Below are 21412 nucleotides of genomic sequence, written 5' to 3'. Positions count from 1 at the left end.
CTCAAGAAACAGATGGAGGGACTGACTCTTTAGGAGCAGGAGAGTGTCACTTCTTCTTTGAGACTGGATAGAAGTGAAGATGTAGATAAATTCTACCAAGGAGGCCTCAGATTTCTCTCCGAAGTAGAAGGTGAGGATGTGTACTGGAGGGAGGGAGGGAGGGTGGGACGCAGAGCCGGGAAGGAAGAGTGGCACTGAGGACAGCCCTGAAGGCCGGGTTGGGTGTCATATGTTTTGATGTGGTGCTAACCTACACAACTATGCAGTTTTTTCTTTCCATTTGGGATTCATTGGGATCTCATTTGGGATCTGGGTATAGAACTTGTGATCCTAGTTGGGGTTTTCACGTGGAAGCAGAGAAAAGGTGAAGACAGCCAGGGAGTTGAGAATGATGCATAAGAAGTTGCTTGACCATGGGGTCCAGGCTGGGTTGAGAAAGGAGGGCCAGGAGGACGTGGATAGATTTGAAAAGAGTAGAGGTTCAAGGCCTGGGAGCCTTAATGAAGTCAAAGAGCAGCAGGAGGAAGATGGAAGGAACCTAAAAATGGGACAAAGTTTTATGTAATCAGTCAGATGTGGCAATTGAATTTGCAAAGAACAAATGGTTCCAGGTGAAGCCCAGGGCCAATGTGTAGTCAGTGGGCAGGTGAGTGGAATAAGGTTCCTGGTGATAAGGGTTAAGGGGCATAGAGGCCAGGGAATTGAATGAACCATCTAGAGTACATCTACAAAGGGCCAACTAGTAAATATTTTTTTAAAAATATAACGTTATTTATTTATTTATTTTTGGCTGCATTGGGTCTTTGTTGTTGCACGCGGGCTTTCCCTAGTTGCGGCGAGCAGGGGCTACTCTTCGTTGCGGTGCACAGACTTTGCATTGTGGTGGCTTCTCGTTGCAGAGCGTGGACTCTAGGCATGTGGGCTTCAGTAGTTGTGGCGCGCGGGCTCAGTAGTTGTGGCGCGTGGGCTCTAGAGTGCAGGCTCAGTAGTTGTGGCGCAGGGTAGTTGCTCCACGGCATGTGGGATTTTCCCAGACCAGGGATCGAACCCATGTCCCCTGCATTGGCCGGCAGATTCTCAACCACTGCACCACCAGGGAAGTCCCCCCAACTAGTAAACATTTTAAGCTTTGTGGGCCATGTGGTTGTCACAAATACTCAGCTGTGCTCTTATAGCCTGAAAGGAGGCACAGGCGGTAAGAAAATGAATGGGCATGGCTGTGTTCCAATAAAACTTTATTTATTTATTTATTTTACTTATTTTATTTATATATCTTTTTGGCTGCGTTGGGTCTTTGCTGCTGCATGCGGGGCTTTCTCTAGTTGTGGCAGGCATGGGCTACTCTTCGTTGCGGTGCACGGGCTTCTCATTGAGGTGACTTCTCTTGTTGCAGAGCATGGGCTCTAGGCCTGCGGGCTTCCATAGTTGTGGCATGCAGGCTAAGCAATTGTGGCTTGCAGGCTCTGGAGCGCAGGCTCAGTAGTTGTGGCACACGGGCTTAGTTGCTCTGCGGCGTGTGGGATCTTCCCAGACCAGGGCTTGAACCCGTGTCCCCTGCATTGGCAGGCGGATTCTTAACCACTGCGCCACCAGGGAAGTCCCAATAAAACTTTATTTACAAAAATAGATGATAGGCTAGATTTGACCACAGGTTATATATGTTGTTTGCCAACCTCCAGTCTTTAGACTTGGTGCTCAAAATATGGTCCACAGTCCAGCAGCCTTGGCATCACCAGGGAGCTTGTTAGAAATGCAAAATCTCAGGCCCCACCCCAGACCTGCTGCGTTTTAACAAAATCCCCAGGTGTTTTGTGTGCACCCTAAAGTTTGAGAAGCACTTTGTTAGACACTGTAGTCTTGAGGTGATGACAGGAATCCAGTGAACCAGTGGCCAAAATCTTTAGTGAATGGGGGCTGGCTGGTATTTGATGTGGAGCAAGAGGGGTGTGGCTAGATGGCATGGGCTTCAGACAGAAGGGCTCAGGGAAGGAAAGCTGCAGAGCAGTGGTCTTTCTTGGGAGAACACTAGCCCACTTCCCACTGTGTGGGTCAGGGATGGGAGCAGCCACCCAGCCTGGTGCCTCTTTTGGAGCTAGGTCTCTAATTGCTCACTTTCTTCAGGTAGGAGGAGTTTATTCTTATGACTGTAGTTTTGGCCATGTGCCCAACGTGGAACTGATGAAGTTCATCGCGATGGCAACATTTGGCTCCTACCTGTCCACTTGTCCTGAGCCCGAGCCAGGCAACCTGGGTCTGACTGTCTACCACCGGGCGTTTCTCCTCTACTCCTTCCTGCGCAGTGGGGAAGCCCTGAACCCTGAATATTACTGCGGTGAGTGGCAGACTGGGGCAGGTGTGGGGACGGGGGAATATAATGTGGACCTAGAGATACGCAGGAATCCATCTAGGGCTTGCGTTCCCGGGGCACGAGCAGTATAACTGGGGCTGACGGCTTTGGCACTGTTCTCTCGCGACTCAGTGTAGCCTCTGCTCCTGTGCCTCTGTCAGCTAACAGATAAAACACTTTCCCCTTCCCCATCCTCACTGGTCTTCTAGGCTCTCAGCACCGTCTGTTTAATGAGCACCTGGTCTCCGCAAGCAGTAACCCTGCCTTGGCCCTGCGCCGGAAGAAGCACACTGAGAAGGAGGTGCTGGCTGACTTGGTCAGCACCGTGTCTGTGCGGCTTCGAGAGGGCTACGGTGTCCGAGAGGTCACACTGGCCAAAGGTAAGGGTTTAGGCCCTGCTGTATCCCACAGGTCTGAACAAAGCAGAAGACACACATGTACCGTGCATGAAAGGGTGTCTCAGTGACAGATTCTGCCTGTCATTTGAGACAAGTGGGTTCTGAGTTGCCTTCAGGGCTTAGTTCTCATAGCATTTAGCTTCCCAGTTCCATCTCCTGTTGCCCCAGGTGAGTCAGCTGAGGATGATGTGGTGTCCTGAACTTAGCTTTGTTTTCAGATTACTCCTACAAACTTCAGTTTGTGTCAGTTGGCAGGCTCTGGGCCTGCATTCTGTGGAACCACGCTTGGAACCTTTGGCCAGGCTAGAGTTCCATGTGGTAGGTGGGGTTTCGGATAGAACTCAGTACCAGGCCTGGAGTCCCATGCCCTCCTGCCCTAACCAGCTCTCCTGCTTCCCCTGAAGGAGGGTCCCAGCTGGAGGTGAAGCTGGTGTTGCTGTGGAAACACAACATGCGCATCGAGTATGTGGCTGTGGCACCCTGGCCTCTGGAGCCTGAGGGCCCTCGAGGCACCCGGGTGGAAGTGACAATGGAAGGTGGCTATGACATCCTGCATGATGTGTCCTGTGCGCTAAGGCAACCCATTCGCTCACTGTATCGGACCCACGTTATCCGGCGGTTCTGGAACACGCTGCAGAGGTGAGTGAGGTCACCGCTCAGTGAGGGGTGCCCCATTTGTTGTGTGGAGGGACAGATGTGTGAAACTGGGGGCTAGAGAGGGTCACCCCGAGCACTAGGCTTGTGTCCAGGGCTCCCTGTGCCCCTGGGGCTCCCCTCCTCTGACTCACCAGAGTCCGGTGAGGCTCAGGGTTGGCACTTGTTCTGCAGCATTAATCAGACGGACCAGATGCTAGCCCACCTTCAGTCCTTCTCCTCAGTCCCGGAACATTTCACGCTTCCCGACAGCACCAAGAGCGGAGTGCCTCTCTTCTACATCCCACCCGGCTCCACCACCCCGGTGAGGGGCCCCAACGCTCACTCTCCCCATCTTGTGCCCACCCAGACTTGGATTGGCACTGCCTCTAGATCCCAGAACCACGTTCGTTTTCCTCTCCTCTCAAATCTGAGGCCCCCAAACCAGGACCCTGAGCTTTAGCCTTGAGAGCCCCCTCCCTCCTTCCACACCCCCGGGGGAAGGAAGGGTCTATAGAGAGAGGCTGTCCTCAGCAGACCATGGGTGTCAGAGGTAAAGACTTGCAGAATGTCTAGGTGGTTGTCTCCCAGCCGACTGCGGGCCCCCTTGCCCATCTCCACGTGGCATACTCTGGCCTCCCCCAGCACCTTCAGCCAGCCACCGTGAACTGTGCACTTCCTGAAGACCATGGCTCCCTTTGTCCTGTGCTTTCGCCACACTCAGCCCCAGCTGTCAGCCTAGCACTGACAAGCAAGAGGCTTATGCTAGCAAACAGTGGCCTCATCCTGGGGTCCTGCCATCACTCAGTGGCTTTCCTCCAAAGTCAGTGATGGAAGTTCCATCCTTTGCCTGGATTCAGCTTTAAAGGGCTACACAGCCTGTCCTTGGGCTCTTTCATCCTAATCCAGCCTTCGTATTGGAGGCCATTTTTGCCTCTGTCCCAGGCTGGGCCATGGGTTCCTTTAGCCTTACACCAGTGCCACCTCTGACCTCCTGCGCCCCACGGCTCTGTTTGCTGCGTGGAGGTTATTCATGAATGCTCCTATAGGGCTGTACTTCCTGTCCCCAGGTGCTCTCCCTTCAGCACAGTGGTTCCGACTCCTCCCACGCCCAGTTCGCTGCCTACTGGAAGCCAGTGCTGTCCATGGATGCTAACTCATGGCAGCGTTGGCTGCACATGCATCGCCTAGTGCTGATCCTGGAACATGACACGTGGGTATCCGCCATAGTTGGGCCATCGTTGGGGTGGAGGGGCTGGGGTGAGGGGGACAGGGAGTGATTGATGGAGAAGGGAAGCAGCAGATGAGCCCATACCGACCTTGGCCAAGAAAACTCCGAGCCGTCCTAGCCCTCCTGCTCATGAGCCTTCAGATCCTCAGACAGGGCCTAGCAGAGAGAGGTAGCAGTCTGTTCTTCTGCCACATGACGGGCTGGCAGGGCTGCCCTCCCTCCACACCCTCCCTCCGCACCCTCTTCCCAGGCCAATCCCCAAGCACCTGCACACCCCGGGCAGCAATGGCCGCTACAGCACCGTCCAGTGCAGGATCTCACACTCCTCGCTGACCTCCCTGCTCCGTGACTGGAGCAGCTTCGTGCTAGTCGAGGGCTATTCCTATGTGAAGCTGCTCTCCAGGTGGGCAAAGTGATGTCCCCTCACTCCTCCCCCTCCCCCTCTTCCCACGTCTCCTCCTCTCACCCCGAACCCTCTCCCTCCTACCTCCTAAACCCATCTTCTCCCAGCCAAGGGCTGCTCACGGACTCCCTCCTGTTTCTCCCCAGTGCCCCAGACCAGCCCCCCTCCTCCTTCTACATGGTCCGCATCATTTCCAAGGCCCCGTGCATGGTGCTCCGCCTGGGTTTCCCCATCGGCACACCAGCACAGGCTCGGCACAAGGTGAGCTGGGCCCCGACTCACTCCCAGACCAAGGAGCCCTGGAATGTTGACTAGCTCTTTCTCCCCAGACTCCCCAGGGCCAGAGCCAATAGAGGGAGGAGCCCCCAGACCAAGTAAGGCTTGGGGTACAAGGCTTTCTCACCTTGTCTGTGGGCACCTTCTCCATATCTGTAGGAGACGGGAGTAGAAGGGTCTGATCACATTTTTCCCTCAGATCGTGTCGGACTTGCGGGAAGAAATCCTGCGCCTACGTTTCCCCCACCGGGTGCAAAGCAAAGAGCCAACACCCAAGGTGAAACGAAAAGGGCTGGGGGGCGCCGGTGGGGGCAACTCTCCCTCCAAGTCCCCCCACCTGCTGGGGCCACAGCAGGCCCTGTCTGATCGGCCCTGCCTTGTGGTCCTGCATAAGCCACTGGACAAGCTGCTCATCAGGTTGGTAAAGAGAGTGGGGACAGGGCCAGGAGCACGTGGGGGGCTGCGGCTAAGCTGGGTATGAGTAGAGATCAACTGGGAATTGCCCGTTGCTCAGGTATGAGAAGCTACCGCTGGACTACCGGGCACCCTTCTTGCTGACACTGGAGCCACCAGGGCCACTGCCCTTGGTGTCGGGCCGCTCAGCCTCTTCTAGCCTAGCATCGCTATCCCGCTACCTCTACCATCAGCGCTGGCTCTGGAGCATCCCATCAGGACTGGCCCCCGCACTGCCGCTCAGCGCCATCGCCCAGCTCCTCTCCATCCTCACTGAGTACGTCACCAAGCCTGCTGGGCAACTTGGGGCAGAGTCTAGTGTAGACTCTGGGTTTGGAAGCTGGCAGAAAGCCTAAGCCAGGTACTACCCCCTCTCAGCCCCAGTTTCTGCTGTGGCCGCTGCTATGCAGATGATCCAGCACAGAGCAGTGTGGGCTGCTGCCCTCCCCACCACGACTCCCCAGACTCAGCTTATTTTGGCCTCTGGCCCTAACTGGACCTGCCACCCCTGAGGGACCAGTCGTTTGGGCAGGGCCACCAGCAGACAAGTCTGCCTGGATGGCTGCTGGAAAGTGGGTGTGTAAGTGGCGTGGGAAGCAGGGGCTGTGCACTGAGTGTCTCTCCCCATCTCATCCTGTCCCCGCCCCCACTCTTGTGGGGCTTCAGAGTCCGGCTCTCGGAAGGGTTCCACTTTGCCTGCAGCGGGGAAGGAATCATCAACATGGTCCTGGAGCTTCCAATTCAGGTATGTGCTGTCCCTCACGACCCCTCCCACCAAGGTCCATCATCGTCATCCCAGGGATACTCACCTCTGAGCTGGGTTGGGACCGCTGGAAACGCTGCCTCACAGGGACCCTGTGGCCAGAGGACCCAAGGCCTGAGGCCAGTCCCAGGACAGTGTGGCGAGAGGACTAAAGTGCTGAGGGTCAGAGCTGGGCCAGGCCAGATCTCTGCCTGGGCTGGGGCAGGGCCAAGCTCTCCCATCCTGTCCCAGAATGAGCCCCCGGGGCAGGCTGCAGTCGAAGAGAGGCACACGTGTGTCGTCCAGTACATCCTCTTCCCCCCGCACTCTACCTCCACCAAGGACAGGTGAGGCCCAGCCCCTCTCTGAGCCGCCTTACTCCACGTTCCCCCTTCCTCCTACTGTCCCCTGAAGTTCTGTCTCCCAGTGCTGAGAGTTGGGGCGGGGGATACTGTCTCCAGATTCTTTACTGGGCAGACGCAGGTCTGGAGAGACCACGTGTGAACTGTGGCTGTCCCGTGTGCCCTGGCCTTCCCGCCCTCCGTGGACCAAATCCCAACCAGGTGGTGGTAGGTTGGACTCTCCTTTCTTCTAGGCTCAGAGCCCTTCTTCCTTTAGCTTCTCAACAGATGATGACAATGATGTGGAGGTGGAGGCCCTGGAGGGAGACTCGGAGCTCAACCTGGTCACCGAGGTGTGGGTGGAGCCGCAGTATGGACGAGTGGGACCTGGCCCTGAGAGCTGGAGGCACCTCCAGGACTTGGCATACTCTGAGATCCCTCGAGCTGTGAGTGGCCTCAGGAGTACCCCACCACTTACCAGGTTGGGTGCATCCCCTTGGGAGCAGCACAGCTTGGTGGCTTCCTGGTCCCCCTGAGTCTCTGTGTTCTGAATGTCCGTGACTGTGAGGGCTTCCTTGAGAGCTGGAGGCTGGGGTCCTCTTGGCCAGGAGGGGCTGACACCTGCCCTCTGCTCTTCCTCCTCTAGCTCCACCCTCGGGATGCTGCCTGCATAGGCTCCATGCTGAGCTTTGAGTACCTGATACAGCTGTGCCAGAGCAAGGAGTGGAGTCCCCTGTCCCTGGAGCCGAGGGTCTCTGACGGTCAGTGGGGAGGGGCCCCTGGGGAGGAGCAGGGGAGCGGGTGGGGAGAAAGCAGCCACAGACAGGGACTGTGGGCCTCACTGCGCTCTTGTCTTCCTTCCCTCCCTCCCAGGATTGGACCAGGGAGGAGACGCCTGTGTCCACGAGATCCCTTTCCGTTTTGACTTAATGGGACTGTTGCCGCAGTGCCAGCAGATCCAGATGTTCTTCCTTCTGCTTTCCAGAGGTGGGTGAACCTTGTACCTAGAGGGCCAGGCAGCCAGGGAGTGTTAGAACACAGAGGGCAGATGAGTCTGTGAATGAGCAGAAGAGTGAGGGGGCAGGAGGGGGCTGGGAGGCTGCAGGAGGGGCCGGGCTGTTGGGGCGGAGCCGGGGGCACCGGGCAGCAGGAGGCCCTTGGTGCTGAGCAGAGTGTGTGTCGGGCAGAGCCAGAGGGCGTCCCTCTCGCCGAGGGGCCCTGTCCCGCCAACGACATGGTGCTGTGCCTGCTGCACAGCTGCCTGGGGCAGGAGCTGAGTGACCGGGAGATCCCGCTCCCCGCCGCCGACCAGGCCGCCTTCCCGCGTGAAGTGCTGCGGAGGAGCTGCCACAGTCCACGTGAGCCCCCGCCTCATTCCCGGCCCTGGACTTCGGCCCAGCCGCTTTCCCCCACCCCACAGGGTGGCTTCTGTCTGGGTCTTGGGCTCCCCTTCCCTTCACCTCAGAGCCCTGCCTCTCTTGCTGACCCTGCTCTCTCCCACCCCCCCCGTCTACCCCCATTGTAGGTCCAGAGGGGCCACTGGTGGGGGACTGTGGGATCCTGAAGGATCAAGCAGGCGGCAGTGCCCAGGCCAGCGGAGACTCAGTTCTTCCCAGCCGGGTCAGCACTGGTGCATCCCCTTGAGCCCTTTGTCATAGTGACCTCCTGCCGTCCCCACATATTCACATCCCAGCTTTCCATCACTGGGGATAGTAAGTTCCTCCCTCCACTGACAGGATGCCATCATTCCCCTTGGTTCCCGATCTTGCAAGCTATCCCTGAGGATGGAGTCTCGGGCGGAGGAAGAGAGTGGGCATTGGATGGTCCCTTATAGATGGCTCTAAGTTTGTTTCTCTCTTACAGAGTCTAGACCCTTCTGAAACTCTCGGGCCTGTCAACTCTGCCCAGCCCCCTCAGTGGCGCTGCTATGCAAGGCTTGTGACCCCCCAGCATGTGTTTCTGACTTTCCTCCCTGCGACCTTCTCAGGTACCAACCACTGACCTCTCTCACTAACCCCCTCAGATACAAGCCCTGGAGCTCCCTCACCAGCCCAGCAGGCGGCCCTGAGTTATGTCTTGCTTCTCCTCTTCAGATGTCCAGCGTCTGGCTGCCTATGGCCTGGAGGGACCCTCTCAAGAGGAGACAAAGTCTAAGTTCGAGGACTGGAGTGGGGCTCCCAGCCTGAAAGATCTGGGAGGAACTGGGGTCAGGGCAACAAAGTCCCAGGTCCCCATCCTCAGTGTCACCCCAGCCAGCGGTAAGGCTGCTGACTCTTAAGTCAGTTAAGCAGCAGCGGGAATGGGAACAGATAAGAGGGCTCAAAGCCATGTGCCACCTCTTGCCCACAGACAGTGCCCAGAATCCAGGAGAGCTGAGCCCACCCTTCCATCGGGACTTACCAGCTTACACTGGGCGCCAGGCTTCACAGACAGAGGGTGCAGATGGGCCCCGGACCCGGTGTCCTGTCTACATCTATAGCTGTTCCCTGGACGCGCTGAGGGAGCAGATGGTGGGTGCTCAGCCCCCTCAGGCGCCCCGAGACCTCGTCTTCCGGTGAGTGCCCTCAGTGTTGACCTAGGTCCTCTCCCAACCTCCAGCCAACCGTGGCCCCCAACTGTGGCTCAGATACATACTCAGGGGTACGGACAGACAGGTTGATGGTCAGTGGCAGGAACTCAGCTTCTGAGCCATGTCCTGCCTGTTTCATGCTGGACTTCCTCAGCACATCAGCTGAGCTTGCTGGGCCGTGGATACATTTGGTAGGGACCTAGGGATGATCCACCGGAAGGTTGGGGATGGTGAATCTGAGGTGTCACCAGGGGAGCTGGCCAAGCCGTCTCTTTCCTCCTGTTTCTAGGACTCAGCTCCTCGACCAGCCTTCCCTCTCCTCAGCCTGGATGGAGCCCAGGCACAAGGAGGCAGCTACCCACTGTGCCTTGCTGCAGGAGCATGCACAGCGATGTTACGTCCGTGGTGAGTGTGATGCCGTGGCAAGGAGGAGCCCACTTTGCAGGATTACAGGCATGGGGACTGGAGAGGCCCTTGCAGAGCTTGACCCTCGTGGCCCCTTCCGCTTCCACCAGGGCTGTTCCGGAGCTTGCAGCAAGCACAGAGCGTGACCTCTCAGGACATGCTGATAGCAGTGGATGCCTGTGAGGAGCTACTACAGGAAGTAGACATCACCCCTTTTCTGCTCGCACTGTGTGGCCACACTCGGGGTTTGCCTCATGCACCCCCAAGCCCTGGTCCTCTCAGCCCTGGGCCCTTCAGCAGCAGTGTGGAGGAGGGCCCCGAGCCTCGGGAACGAGCTGTCTTGGCTTCTGAGTCCAGGTTGGGATGGTCCTTGAATGACGTATAAGGGGGCACACAGACAAAGCCCCTGTAAGCAGGGGCCTTCTGACCTGGGGGAGTGGCTGTGCACGGTAGTCCCCAGCCGTGCTTTGTCCTGGCTTCCTAGCCCTCCTGCCCAGGCTTCTTTCTCCCATTTGGCACCCACGGCGGTCTTCCTCTCCTACTCTCCTTGTTCTCCTGGCTCTCCTGTTCTGGGGTGGAGTGTTGAGCTAGATTAGGGGTGGGGAGTTGTCAGTGGCCATCAGTGAAAGTAGAAGTTTGTTCTGAGGACATTCACATAATAGTAATAATCCCCCAAACTGTGAGTTTCATAGAGGCAAAAACTGTTGAAGGGAGGGAGAGAGGCACGCAGACAGCTGGCTACGTGTCTGGTGTCTGCAGTGGATCAGCACTGGGGAAACAGAAGGAGCGGAAGGATGAGTACACTGGTGATGCCCAGATCGCAAGTCCAGCCCAGTTCTCTCTCCAGAGGCCTAGATCCCACACCTGTCATGCCTCCTCAATGAGTGCACTTTCTTCCCACCGACCCTTGCTTCTCCGCCTGTGTCCCTCCTGCACGGTGAAAGATCTCTCCCTCCACCCACTGGTCCAAGTCAGAAAACTGGGAGTCAGCCTTACTCATTCCTCTGTTTCACAGAAATGTCCAGCCACTAAGAAATGTGGAGGTTAGAGCCAAGACGGGTGGGTTGCTTCTCCAGGCCTCCTCCTGCCTGTGTCGTGTGCTAGTAAGCACCCTTCCTAGAGGCAAAGACAGACAGGTGTGTGCTGCTCCCACTCGGGAAGCAGGCTCATTTAGGCCTTGATGGTTCCTAACACTTCACTGTCCCCCACCCCACTCTGACCACTCAGCATAGAGACCGAGGACCTAAGCGAGCCCGAGTTTCAGAGCACCCGTGTCCCTGGCCATCCAGACCCTGGCCTGGAGATATCTCTGACAGAAGTCTGCCAGCTCAGAGGAGAGGCACATGATGCCCTTCATAGCCTCATCCAGGTGAGGGTAGAGAGGGCAGAGTCCTGCCTGCACAGGGGGGCAGTGGTCCCTCCTGGGTTGGGGGTGTATAGGTGTCTGTTCTGGGTGGGAGCAGTGTCCTGCCGAGCAGTGACTGACATCGTAGCCTCCTTCTAACCCCCAAACAGGAGAAGTTCCTGGAGATAAGCGGTCTCTACTTCCGCACAGTGCCCTCCAATCCCCACTACTTCTTCTATTGCCCTCCATCCAGCAGACGTGAGGTGAGTGGCTTTCTCCCTTACCTCCCTCCTGCCCTCAACCTGTAGCCCCAGAGGCCCCGCTTGACCCACCCGCATCCTCTTAACTCTCGGTTCCCTGAGGCCCTGCCTTGGATCATACTGTCTCTTTCTTTTGCCCAGGATGAGGGCCCCCGGGACACAGGAGACAGAAAAGTCAGTGACTTGGAGTTTTCAGAGGCTGAGCTTATGGGAGAAGAAGGTATATAGGCAAGCGGGTAGAGGTGGAGAGGCTGCTTCAAGCCAGGATTTGGGGGCCTTTGCTGCCAACCTATCCCGTTGACCACATGACGTGTATCTCTAGGAGACACATCTGCCTGCTGTGTGGTCACCGAGAGTGACCCAGAGCTGGAGGTGGAATACCTCGAGAGCCGTGAACCAGACCTGGGGCCTGCTGGGCTGGACTCTGCCTCGTTGTCAGATGCAGAAACCGTGAACCCCGATGAAGACTCCTTCAGCATCCTGGGGGGCGACTCACCCATGGGGCCCGAGAGCCTGGCACATGACCTGCCACCACTCTTCCTGCACCTCACATGCTCCGTGCGGCTACGCGGCCAGCACAGCTCAGTACCCGTGTGCAGCCTGCCCACCTGCCTGGGTGAGTTTGGGGTACCTAGGGGAGGGCCACTGGTCCGATACAGCCTGTCTGCCTGCCTGGGGGTCGGGGAGAGCCTACGGGTGTAACTTTTTAGCCCTGGAGACTTGGAAGCTGTGTTCATCCCAGGGCTGCAGTAACCCCTGACTTCCCCCCTCTCCCAGGCCAGGTGCTTTCTAGTCTGGAAGGCCCCCCCATTGGAGGCCGAGTTCCTCTGCGGGACCTCAGTGTCACTCTGGACGTCTTTGTGCTGACCTTGCCTCTGGAAGTGGAGCTCCCCCCGACCTCAGACCCTCAACACCATCGGTGGGGCAGCAAGTTTGGTGGGGGGATCTGGGGTCTTGTTGGAGTAGGGGGACCATTGAGGAATCTGTGGGCACCTGGGGGCTAAAGGTACCTTAAGGATTCCAAGAAAGGAATGCTGAGGAGGCCCTAGGAGGGTAATAGCTGCTGACCTTTGACCTTTGCTCCTACCCTGTTTCAGGTCAACATCTGAGAGCAGTACATCCTTCCCACGATCCCCAGGGCAACCATCCGATGATGGCCTGGGGCCCCCACTGCCACCTCCAGGAGAAGACAGGTTCTTCCTTATGTTCCATCTCTGAGTTCCTTGTTCCCTGTTGGTTTTGTTTTCTGGAAACCAATATCTAAACCTTTCTTCCAATTAGGCACCCAGGACTATCTAATTTGGCCACACCCCACAGACTGGCTATTGAGACCACCATGAGTGAGGTGAGGGCCTTCCCTCCCCCAACCTAAGTGACAGCCCCTCAACACTGTAACTGACACCCTTTCCATCAGATGGTGAGGTAAGGCACCCTGTTTATGCTGGGGTCCAAGTGAGGCCTCTCTCAGTCTGTGAGGTGGAGTATCTTCCAGTATCTCCTAATCTAAGAGTGCAGTGATGTCCCAGTCAGCGTGGGAGGTGCCCTTCACCACTTCCTGGATTGCTCTCCGCCTGTAGATCCGCTGGTTGCTAGAGGATGAGATGGTGGGGGCACTCCGAAGAGGGGGCCTCCCCCAGAGCCCTGCCCTTCACCGTGCAGCTGCCCACATCCATAGCTCTCTTGGACGTTCCACCTGCCTTCGCCAAACCCTGCCACTGAGCTTTGTGTTCGGGCCAGAGCGTTCCCTCACACAATTCAAGGAGGTATGCTGCCCTCAGAATGTTCCCTGGTCAACTGGGGGCCCGTCCGTCCCTGGACTCCACATACAGAACCGGAAGGCTCTCCCTTGGTTTGAGTTCACCTCCTCACCCTATTGTCTGACCTTTACCCCATGCCTGGCAGCCCAGCTCAGTGGGAAGAGACCCAGCTCAACCTTGCCACTGGGCCTCTTGAACCTTAGGCAAGTCACTGAGCCTTTTCGTAACTCAGCAGTAGGGACACTAGTGTCTGCTTCACCAGGTAGTTGTGAGGATCTGATGAGGAAGTGTGGGGTGCCATGAATAGGGAGGGCTGCTCCTGCCTAATCTATGCCCTTGGCTCCTGCTCCCCAGGAGTTCCGCCGCCTCCACCTCCCTGGGCATGTTCTTCTTGAGGACGCTGACAGTGGCTTCTTCTTTGTGGCAGTTGGGCAAGAGCCAGGTGGGTCCCATGGGGAGCCCCCTTCGGCGGCCTGGGCTTGGCACAGCCAGGAGGACAGGGCAGAAGGAGTCGAAGGGGAGGTGAGTCTTTCCTGGGCTGACCTGGGAACGGAGCGGGTGGTGGTGGAAGTGTGGGGCCTGTACTCCATCCTGACCTCCTGCCTCTCAGGCCCTGACAGCCAGCCCCCAAGCCCCTGGCTCTCCAGAGGATTCTGAGGGCCCCCTGCTCGTCAGTCTGCCCAGCCTGCCCCAGCGAGGTAAGAGAGGTCTTGCACCTCCCTGGCCCTGCTTCCATGTTCAGAGGGCATCCTCGGCAGGATTGAGAGAGGCTCCAGGCATTTCCCTTCTCTTCCCAGGGAGCCAGCCTGGGCCCAGCCGGGGACTCAGCCTCATGTCCAGTCAGGGCAGTGTGGACTCAGACCACCTAGGTAAGCTGGGGCGGGGCACGGAAGACTAAGCTGATGGGAAGTGGACTCAGGGCTGCACAGTGAAAGGTGTGGGCAGGCCCATCAGAAGGGACTAACTGGAGGGGCCCACTGAGCTGATACACTTGGGGCTCAGATGAGCCTCAGGATGGGGTTGAACTTCACGTTTGACACAGGTTATGACGGTGGCAGCAGTGGCTCAGACAGTGAGGGTCCCAGTGAGACCCCAGGTGAGAAGGCCCCCTTCACGCTGCGGACCCCACCCGGCCCGGCGCCTCCACAGCCTTCGCTTGCGGGCCTCCCTGGGCCCTGCCTGCCTGACTTCTGGCTCATCGTCCGGGTGCTGCAGGACCGTGTGGAAGTGTACGCACACGCGCGGTAAGGAGCAGCGGGGCCCTATACCCAACTCTGATGTTAGCTTCTTCTCCCTGGTCCCACGTCTCCCCTCTTCAGTGTCGTTAGAAGGCTAGACTTGGGACTGAGGGTTTGGGTAGGGGTCTGACTTGTGTTCTAAGGTTGGGGGCTCCTGACCACTTCCCACAGATTGTAGCAAAGCACATCACTCTGCTTTCCTAATGGAGTTGAAAAGCTGATGAGGATTTTGGTTCCTAGCCGAGCATTAAGAGCATCTGTAGTTCACAGCAGCTTCAGGAGCTGTAGATATATAAAAATAAGGAATAATAGATAATATTTTAAAAGTACTTGCTATGCGGCAGGCACCGTTCTAAGGTTTTTACACGGATCAACTCATTTAATCTGTAACAGCCCTATGAGCTATTACTATCCTCGTGGTCTGAATGAAGAAACTCCAGCACAGATAAGTTAAATACTTGCCCAAGGTCTCAGTTAGTAAGCGGCAGCGCCAGGATCCATACCTAGGTATCTGGTTCAGTACTGCTCTAGTCACAGTTTTGAGAAGGGTGGGGGTGTTGAGAGAAGGGAGGACCCACCATTCTGAGGAAGAAGATCTGAGGGTAGAGAAGGTGAGCTGCATGATGGAAGCCTCAGTATGGCAGCTGGTGAGGCAAGCATGGAACCCAGGCTTCCAGAATTGCTATCGAGAGTTCCATCTTTCCCAGTTCCCATCTTGTTTACTTCCCTTTGTCCCCTTTTCATGGTTCCTCTTGGAGCCAACTCCCATGACACCCTCCCCCCACTCCCTCCCCACTACAATTCTGTGTCTGATCCATCCTTCCCAGGAGCCTGATTCGGGAGGATGGGGGGCCCGGCACCGAGTGTCGCCACCTGCAGCAGCTCCTGGTGAGGCGAGTTGGGGAGATCTGCAGGGAGGTCAACCAGGTAAGAGGCGGCCAGGGGCAGGGCTTTCCAGGCATGGGGCACAGCCCAGATGAGGAAGGGGTTTCCAGGAACTTGACCTTCAGAGGCTGTTGATCCATCTTGGATGTTTTCTTTGACCCTTAGTTACTGGGAGGCTATTACTCCCCAGGCTCCCTACAAGCTGGGGAGCTCTCCCTAACCCACCCCCAGAGTGGGTTACTCTCTCGTCCCCTCCCAGTGACTGTGAGATGCTCCCTCTCATTGCACTGTGCTACCATTTGGGACATGATAGTGAACAAGACAGAGGGAAACCCTGACTCTCTGGAGCTTATGTCAAGCGGAGGAGATACACATGGAACAGCTAAAACACACTAACTGTTTCCACTACAACTGTGAAGGCTTCTACAGAGGAAAAGCAAAGACTGGTGTGAGAGCGTATAACAGGGATCTGACCACCTGCAGTGTCAGGGAAAGCTGGGAAGAAGAGATTTTTTTTAAGCTCAGACCTGAAAGATGGTGAACAGATTCTGGCAAAGAGGAGGGACAGATGTTCGAGCCCGGAGCCCAGTGACTGTCAGACATCATCTCTGAGCTCCCAGTGGTTACAAATGCTCTTTTTGACTTCTTAGCCCCAGTGATAATGGGCGTTCTCTCCAGCCTTTGATCACCCCTCACCACCCTCACCGTTGTATGGGGGAATATTTCAGTTCCCTGAGACCTTGCTCCTCCTTCTCCCAGCGGCTGCTTCTTCAGGACCTTCATGACAGTCACGTGTGTAACTCTCTTCTGGTGGCTGAGAGTGAAGAAGATCTATGGCGCAGCGAGACCCCCTTCCACTCCCGTCAGCGGGTACCACTGCCCAGTGATGGTGAGTCCTGCCCAGTGATGGTGGGTCCCACCCAGGAGCCTCCCTCCCCAGGGGATGCTGCTGCCCTTGTCTTTATCGAAGACTCTGTTGAGAAGCTGCGGGTAGAGTCACCATTAACTGGCCTTCAGTGCCAGGTAATACAGGGAGGGCACGGAGGAGAGGACAGAAAAGTATCACCAGGTTTGGCTGTTGCGAGTTCAGCAGTGACTTTAGTGAAAATGCTTTCCATGGAGAGACGGGAGTAGAAACCAGAGGAAATGGAAACATGAAAGGATGTTAGGGAAGAGGAGCTGGGACTAATTAATTAGTCTTTCAAGTAGCCTGGCAGTGAAGGAGGAGACAGTAGATATGGCAGAAACTAAAGGAAGGTGGGAGGCAAGGCAGGAATTTAAAGTAAGGTAGAGACTTGAGCACCCTTATGTTCCACGGGAAAGAGCCAGCAGAGGGTGAAGAAATACAGGAGAGAAGGTACACGGAAGAGGCCCCCGCTGTGACCTGTCTTCCTAAATGCACACCTCTGCCTGGCCCTACATTGTTTTCCAAAATGACCGTCTTTCCCCTGCAGGGTAATAGACAGGGCCGAAGAAGGGGGCAGGGACATCGTGGACAAGTGGGCCAGCTCACGGGGGAGAAAAACAGAGGGGTAGAGCCTGAGGGCCGGTAGAAGGATTTGCCTTCTGATTGGCTGTCCCTCCAGACAGGCAGGCAGGCACAGAACCCTTCGGGGTTTCTGAGATTTCTGGTCGTGGTTAGGAAACGTGATACTCTACTTGAGATGGTAATTGAAGTCTCCACAGTTCTGCTCCCTTCTCTTACTCCTCATGACCTCTCACCCCAACTCACAGAGGAAAGCCGGATCATGCCATTCCTTTGCCATTGTCTCTCTGTTATAAAAGTCAGATCACTCCTTATCTTTAACATTCTCAGCAAGTCTGTGGACGAACGTTCCTAACAGCTCCGGGAGAGTACATCTCTCAGCTCATCCTGGGATGTATTCCATATCAAAGCAGAATCCCCATAATTGATAGACTTCCCAGGGTTTTGAAGCATCTTCTGCAAATCGAATATGAGCTGTGACAGCCGAGCACTTTTACTTCACAATGGCTCCCAGCAGCCCAGGTTGTAAGATCAGTCAGAATCCAAACCCAGCCCTTCCTCATATTAGTCTCTCCATATGGTTTTGCTGAAACCCTTAGCAACCAGCATTCCATTCCAGACTCTGCAGCCTCCCAGGTGTCCTGTACGCTGCTCACATCTGACAGCAGCTTCTCTGGGAAACCAAATTGCCACCTTGACCTACCGGAAGGTTCCTCATCGACCTGGAAACCTAAAAAGGGTAGATTGAGGCCATGGGCTATGGCCGTGGGCTCTTGAGTAGAGCCACACTGCCCTTTGGGTTCTCTGGGATAGCTGTCCTCCAAAGCACAAAACGTAGTTTTCCCCCACTTTGCTGCACATGTGTGTAAGCAGTCACACCCTTTTTGTTTTAATGGGGTTATTGGTGCAACTCCCAATGAGTACACAAGTGGGATGTATGTTGTGTACCCCGTATATGTATATGTATATGTGTGTGTATATGTATATGTTTTGACAGGCTTAGAGTGTCCTGGCATTATCTTCAGGATTTTCTAATGCTTTGCCTTGCCTGACACCTTTTCTTAGCTCCTTCTCCACATCTCCCTGACATCGTTCTGAAAACCTTTGTGCTGTGACTTATCTTCCTAAAAGCATGATCCTATCTTATTACCCAGAATGACCATCTATCCCCCCTGCAGAGTAATAGGCCCGAGGAGTAGGGGGAGTGAGGACAGGTAGGCCGGTTCACAGGTGAGAAGTCTCTGAGGGCAGAGGGCTGTGTCCCATTTCTGATCCAGTGTCTCCCTTCCCCCAGATTACACTGCTGATGAGACCTGTGGACCCCGAGGGTACCTAGCAGCCACTATGCAGTTTGTCCCTGGCCATTTCTCCTGTGACGTTGTGTGGGGAACCGTGATTCGAGTCCACTCACGCCTCAAAATGGGGCCCAGCATGGGGGTCTCTCGGGGTATGTGATTGCAATGAGAGGGCAGGTAGAGTTCGGGGGGTCGAGGTGAGGGGGAGATCTGGAGAAGGGAGTTTCCTGAACCCATGTTCCTCCCACAGCCATCCAGGCCCTGCGCTCTGTGCTCAATGCCTTTTCCGTGGTGAACCGGAAGAATATGTTTGTTTATCAGGAGCGAGCAACGAAGGCTGTGTACTATCTGCGGTATGTGGGCCCTGAGAAGATGGGCTACAGCATGGGTTAAGGTTGGCGCAGGAGGAGGTATATCCAAAGCCCTTGCCACTCTTTCCCAGGCTCCTGGAGACATCCTGCAGTGAGCGGCCATGGGACGGCGATGCCCTGCCCCCGTCCCTAGCTCTGTCCCGAAGCCAGGAGCCCATCTACTCTGAGGAAGCCTCGGCATGTATCCCCCCACTCCCTGATGCCCCCGTGCTCCCTCATACTCTGCTCCCTGGAGCCGGGCCCTGACCAGAGTTCCCCTGCAGGGTCCTCGTTCTCCCCTGGACATGGCCTCCAGCCGCGGTTCAGATGCTGCTCGTCCTGTGGGCCAAGTGGACAGACATATCCAGCTGCTGGTGCATGGCGTAGGGCAGGCAGGTGAGGGCCATGAGGAGGGGTAGGGGAGTGACCAGATGAGGTTCCGAAGTCCTCTGGGACTTCTCTTCTTCTTATGCCAGCTCATGCTGTGCTCTGGGCTTCTCTCTAGCAGGAGCTGGGTGGGAAAGGACAGGCTCCTGGGATGTTTAGGGGTAGGACCTGTCGCTGACTGAAATGCAGCTTAGGGAAGAGGAGCTATAAAAGTTGACACCCAGGTGTCTGTCCTGGGTGACTGTGTGGATAGATGGTGGTACCACTGGCCGGGTACTGGGGCAGGTTTGGGGTGAAGATGATGGGTTCGGTTTGGGATACGTTGAGCCTGAGGCATCCAGTAGGCAACTGGCTCATTTAATTTATTTATGGCTCAAAAGTGTGCACTAGTCTTGGGCTAAGACTGCGACATATGAGGTAGTTGCTATTATTATCCCCATTGTACTGAGGGGGGCACCGAGGCTTTGAGAGGTTAGACTCACTTGTCCACGGTCACATGACGAGTAGCTTGGCAGAACCAGAACCTGGTGCTGGCTGCCTCTGGTGCATGGGAGCCTGTTTGAGTCTGGGGTTAAGGGCTGGGATGGGGGTAGCTGGATCCCGCGCCCGTGTCCCCACCTTGCCACCGTGGCTATGTCCAGGTCCCGAGATCACAGATGAGCTGGTGCGTGTTCTGCGTCGGCGCCTGGATGAGGCCACCCTGGATGTCATCACAGTCATGCTCGTTCGGAACTGCAAGCTGACGCCGGCTGATGTGGAGGTCAGCTCCCTCCCAGGCTCCCTGCATGGCTCCGCCGCAGCCGCAGGGACGGTCTCCGCGGGAACCTCTTCCTTCATCTCTGACTCCCCTTCCTTCCCTCTCTCTGCAGTTCATCCAGCCCCCAGGAAGTCTGCCCTCGGAGGTGCTGCATCTGGCGCTGCCACCCTCCTGCAGGCCCTGGCTTCCTGCCCTGGCCTGGTACCTGCGGCAGAATCTGCTCATCTTCCTGCACTCACCCAAGTACACAGACAGCAATAGCCAGAACCACTTCCAGGTGAGACTGCACGCATCTCTCCCCACCCGGGTGCACCAGGCCCTCCACCCACCACACACCCTTGCTGTGTAACTCTTTGCTACAGATGCCCCCCGCCAATGTACCTTTGCCCATGGACCTGTGTACACCCAGACCCCCTTCCCCGGCCTTTATTATCTATCTGTGTCTTCCTGTGCTTCTACGTGTAGCTGTCCCCCACTTCCCCTTGTGGTTACCCGTTCCCTGATGGCATTTGTCCATTTGCCTGGTCTTAGTGCTCGGTGGCCGTTCTCTCCCCAGCATCCACTCCCACCACAGGGTGGCCTCCCCGACTTGGACATCTACTTGTACAACAAGCCTGGAGGACAAGGCACTGGGGGCAAAGGTACAGTGCAGGGCCTGGGCCTGTGGCACCACCAGGCATGGGAAAGCCTGTTCCTGTCCTGTGGCTGAGGGCCTTTCCCAGCCTTGCAGCTGAGGGGTATTGGGTGCGGTGGGGCAGGGCCTGGAAGTCCCAGACCTGAGCTTTCCTGTGGATTTCTACCCAGGGGTCGCCTGCATCACTCTAGCTTTTGTGGATAAGGAGGGAGCTCCCATCTCACTGGCATCATGGCCCCCCTCTTCTCCGGGGCCCCCAGACCCACTGCAGGAGGAGGAATTTGAGCAGCTGACTCAAGTCACTCGCTGCCCAGTCGTGCCGGATAATTCTTCAGGTAGGGAAGCTTGGTCAGAGGAGGGGGTGTTCATTTAATGCTGTAGAAACCAGGGACACACTCGAGTGGCCCCCATTCTCTCCTCCAGCTCCAAACGGGGCCCCATGGCTTCGACTGGATGTGTGGGAAAAGGGGAACATCAGTATCGTGCAGCTGGAGGAGAAGCTCCGAGCAGCAGCTCGCCAGGCCCTGGCTGATGCCATCATGGAGCTCCGGCTGCTGCCAGCTTCACTATGTACAGAGGACACGTCCCCAGGTATGCAGGGTCTGGAGAACCTCACAGGTCTAGGTGCAAACGTGAGAGTCTGGGGAGACGTCGCAGAGGCCCCATCTGAAATACACATTCACAATTGTCTGTCACCTTCCCTGCATCAGCAAGGTGATACGCCTTGGTAGAAATGTATGCATGCTGGTCACTCACTCAGAGAGGGGGCATATATGGTCAGGAACTCCCTTCACAGAAACACACACAGCCATGCACCTTCAATTGCATATACTGCCATTCAGGAACAGGTAGAGTAAGTGGCACATCACTCTCTTACCAGTCTTAGGGCTGGATTGTCTGAAATGGGGATTGATGGTCAGTGACAGGAGTCTGTAATGTCTGGTGCCCACAGGAAGTCTCAAGAGCGGGTCATTGGAAACCAAGAGCCCTGCAGGCCGAGCTAGCATCTTTCCCCCTGGCCCTGGCCCTGGCCCTGGCCCTGGCCCTGGCGAGCCTGTGACACCGCCAAGCAAAGCTGGCCGACGTAGCTTCTGGGATATGCTGGTAATGGGAGAAAGGGAGGTGGTGAAGTTGACATCTGCCTTCTTGTCTGCCTCCTGTCACCCCTACACGCCCCTGCAGGCCCTGCCCCAGATCTCCTGTTGTGTAAAAGTGCTCTG

At 56.4% G+C, this 21412-nt stretch overlaps 1 protein-coding gene across 6 annotated transcripts in view; it reads left to right on the top strand.

Moving 5' to 3' along the window:
• SZT2 (SZT2 subunit of KICSTOR complex) overlaps positions 1–21412 on the top strand; it is a 50944-nt gene that overhangs the window by 17499 nt on the left and 12033 nt on the right. For 3 of the 6 annotated variants that reach the window (XM_067009537.1, XM_067009551.1, XM_067009577.1), the window contains 45 exons: positions 2122–2332; positions 2557–2727; positions 3150–3384; positions 3574–3703; positions 4449–4591; positions 4860–5012; positions 5159–5273; positions 5488–5705; positions 5803–6018; positions 6408–6486; positions 6592–6830; positions 7102–7270; positions 7471–7585; positions 7698–7811; positions 8012–8182; positions 8350–8444; positions 8688–8811; positions 8918–9082; positions 9174–9378; positions 9683–9798; positions 9909–10155; positions 11026–11167; positions 11314–11406; positions 11545–11623; positions 11726–12019; positions 12181–12322; positions 12501–12596; positions 12685–12748; positions 12981–13166; positions 13515–13682; positions 13771–13858; positions 13937–14029; positions 14203–14404; positions 15226–15325; positions 16043–16172; positions 18064–18216; positions 18315–18417; positions 18507–18612; positions 18699–18810; positions 19443–19561; positions 19671–19835; positions 20115–20199; positions 20363–20527; positions 20616–20783; positions 21145–21296. In XM_067009537.1, the coding sequence (XP_066865638.1) occupies positions 2122–2332; positions 2557–2727; positions 3150–3384; positions 3574–3703; positions 4449–4591; positions 4860–5012; positions 5159–5273; positions 5488–5705; positions 5803–6018; positions 6408–6486; positions 6592–6830; positions 7102–7270; positions 7471–7585; positions 7698–7811; positions 8012–8182; positions 8350–8444; positions 8688–8811; positions 8918–9082; positions 9174–9378; positions 9683–9798; positions 9909–10155; positions 11026–11167; positions 11314–11406; positions 11545–11623; positions 11726–12019; positions 12181–12322; positions 12501–12596; positions 12685–12748; positions 12981–13166; positions 13515–13682; positions 13771–13858; positions 13937–14029; positions 14203–14404; positions 15226–15325; positions 16043–16172; positions 18064–18216; positions 18315–18417; positions 18507–18612; positions 18699–18810; positions 19443–19561; positions 19671–19835; positions 20115–20199; positions 20363–20527; positions 20616–20783; positions 21145–21296 (6636 nt within the window). The remainder of the gene's footprint in view (positions 1–2121; positions 2333–2556; positions 2728–3149; positions 3385–3573; positions 3704–4448; positions 4592–4859; positions 5013–5158; positions 5274–5487; positions 5706–5802; positions 6019–6407; positions 6487–6591; positions 6831–7101; positions 7271–7470; positions 7586–7697; positions 7812–8011; positions 8183–8349; positions 8445–8687; positions 8812–8917; positions 9083–9173; positions 9379–9682; positions 9799–9908; positions 10156–11025; positions 11168–11313; positions 11407–11544; positions 11624–11725; positions 12020–12180; positions 12323–12500; positions 12597–12684; positions 12749–12980; positions 13167–13514; positions 13683–13770; positions 13859–13936; positions 14030–14202; positions 14405–15225; positions 15326–16042; positions 16173–18063; positions 18217–18314; positions 18418–18506; positions 18613–18698; positions 18811–19442; positions 19562–19670; positions 19836–20114; positions 20200–20362; positions 20528–20615; positions 20784–21144; positions 21297–21412) is intronic. The other 3 variants (XM_059063889.2, XM_059063871.2, XM_067009544.1) reach the window with 3 other exon arrangements.

Source organism: Kogia breviceps, chromosome 1 (assembly GCF_026419965.1).
Source record: "Kogia breviceps isolate mKogBre1 chromosome 1, mKogBre1 haplotype 1, whole genome shotgun sequence".
NCBI lineage: Eukaryota > Metazoa > Chordata > Mammalia > Artiodactyla > Physeteridae > Kogia > Kogia breviceps.
This window is presented reverse-complemented; position numbering and strand designations above follow the sequence as displayed.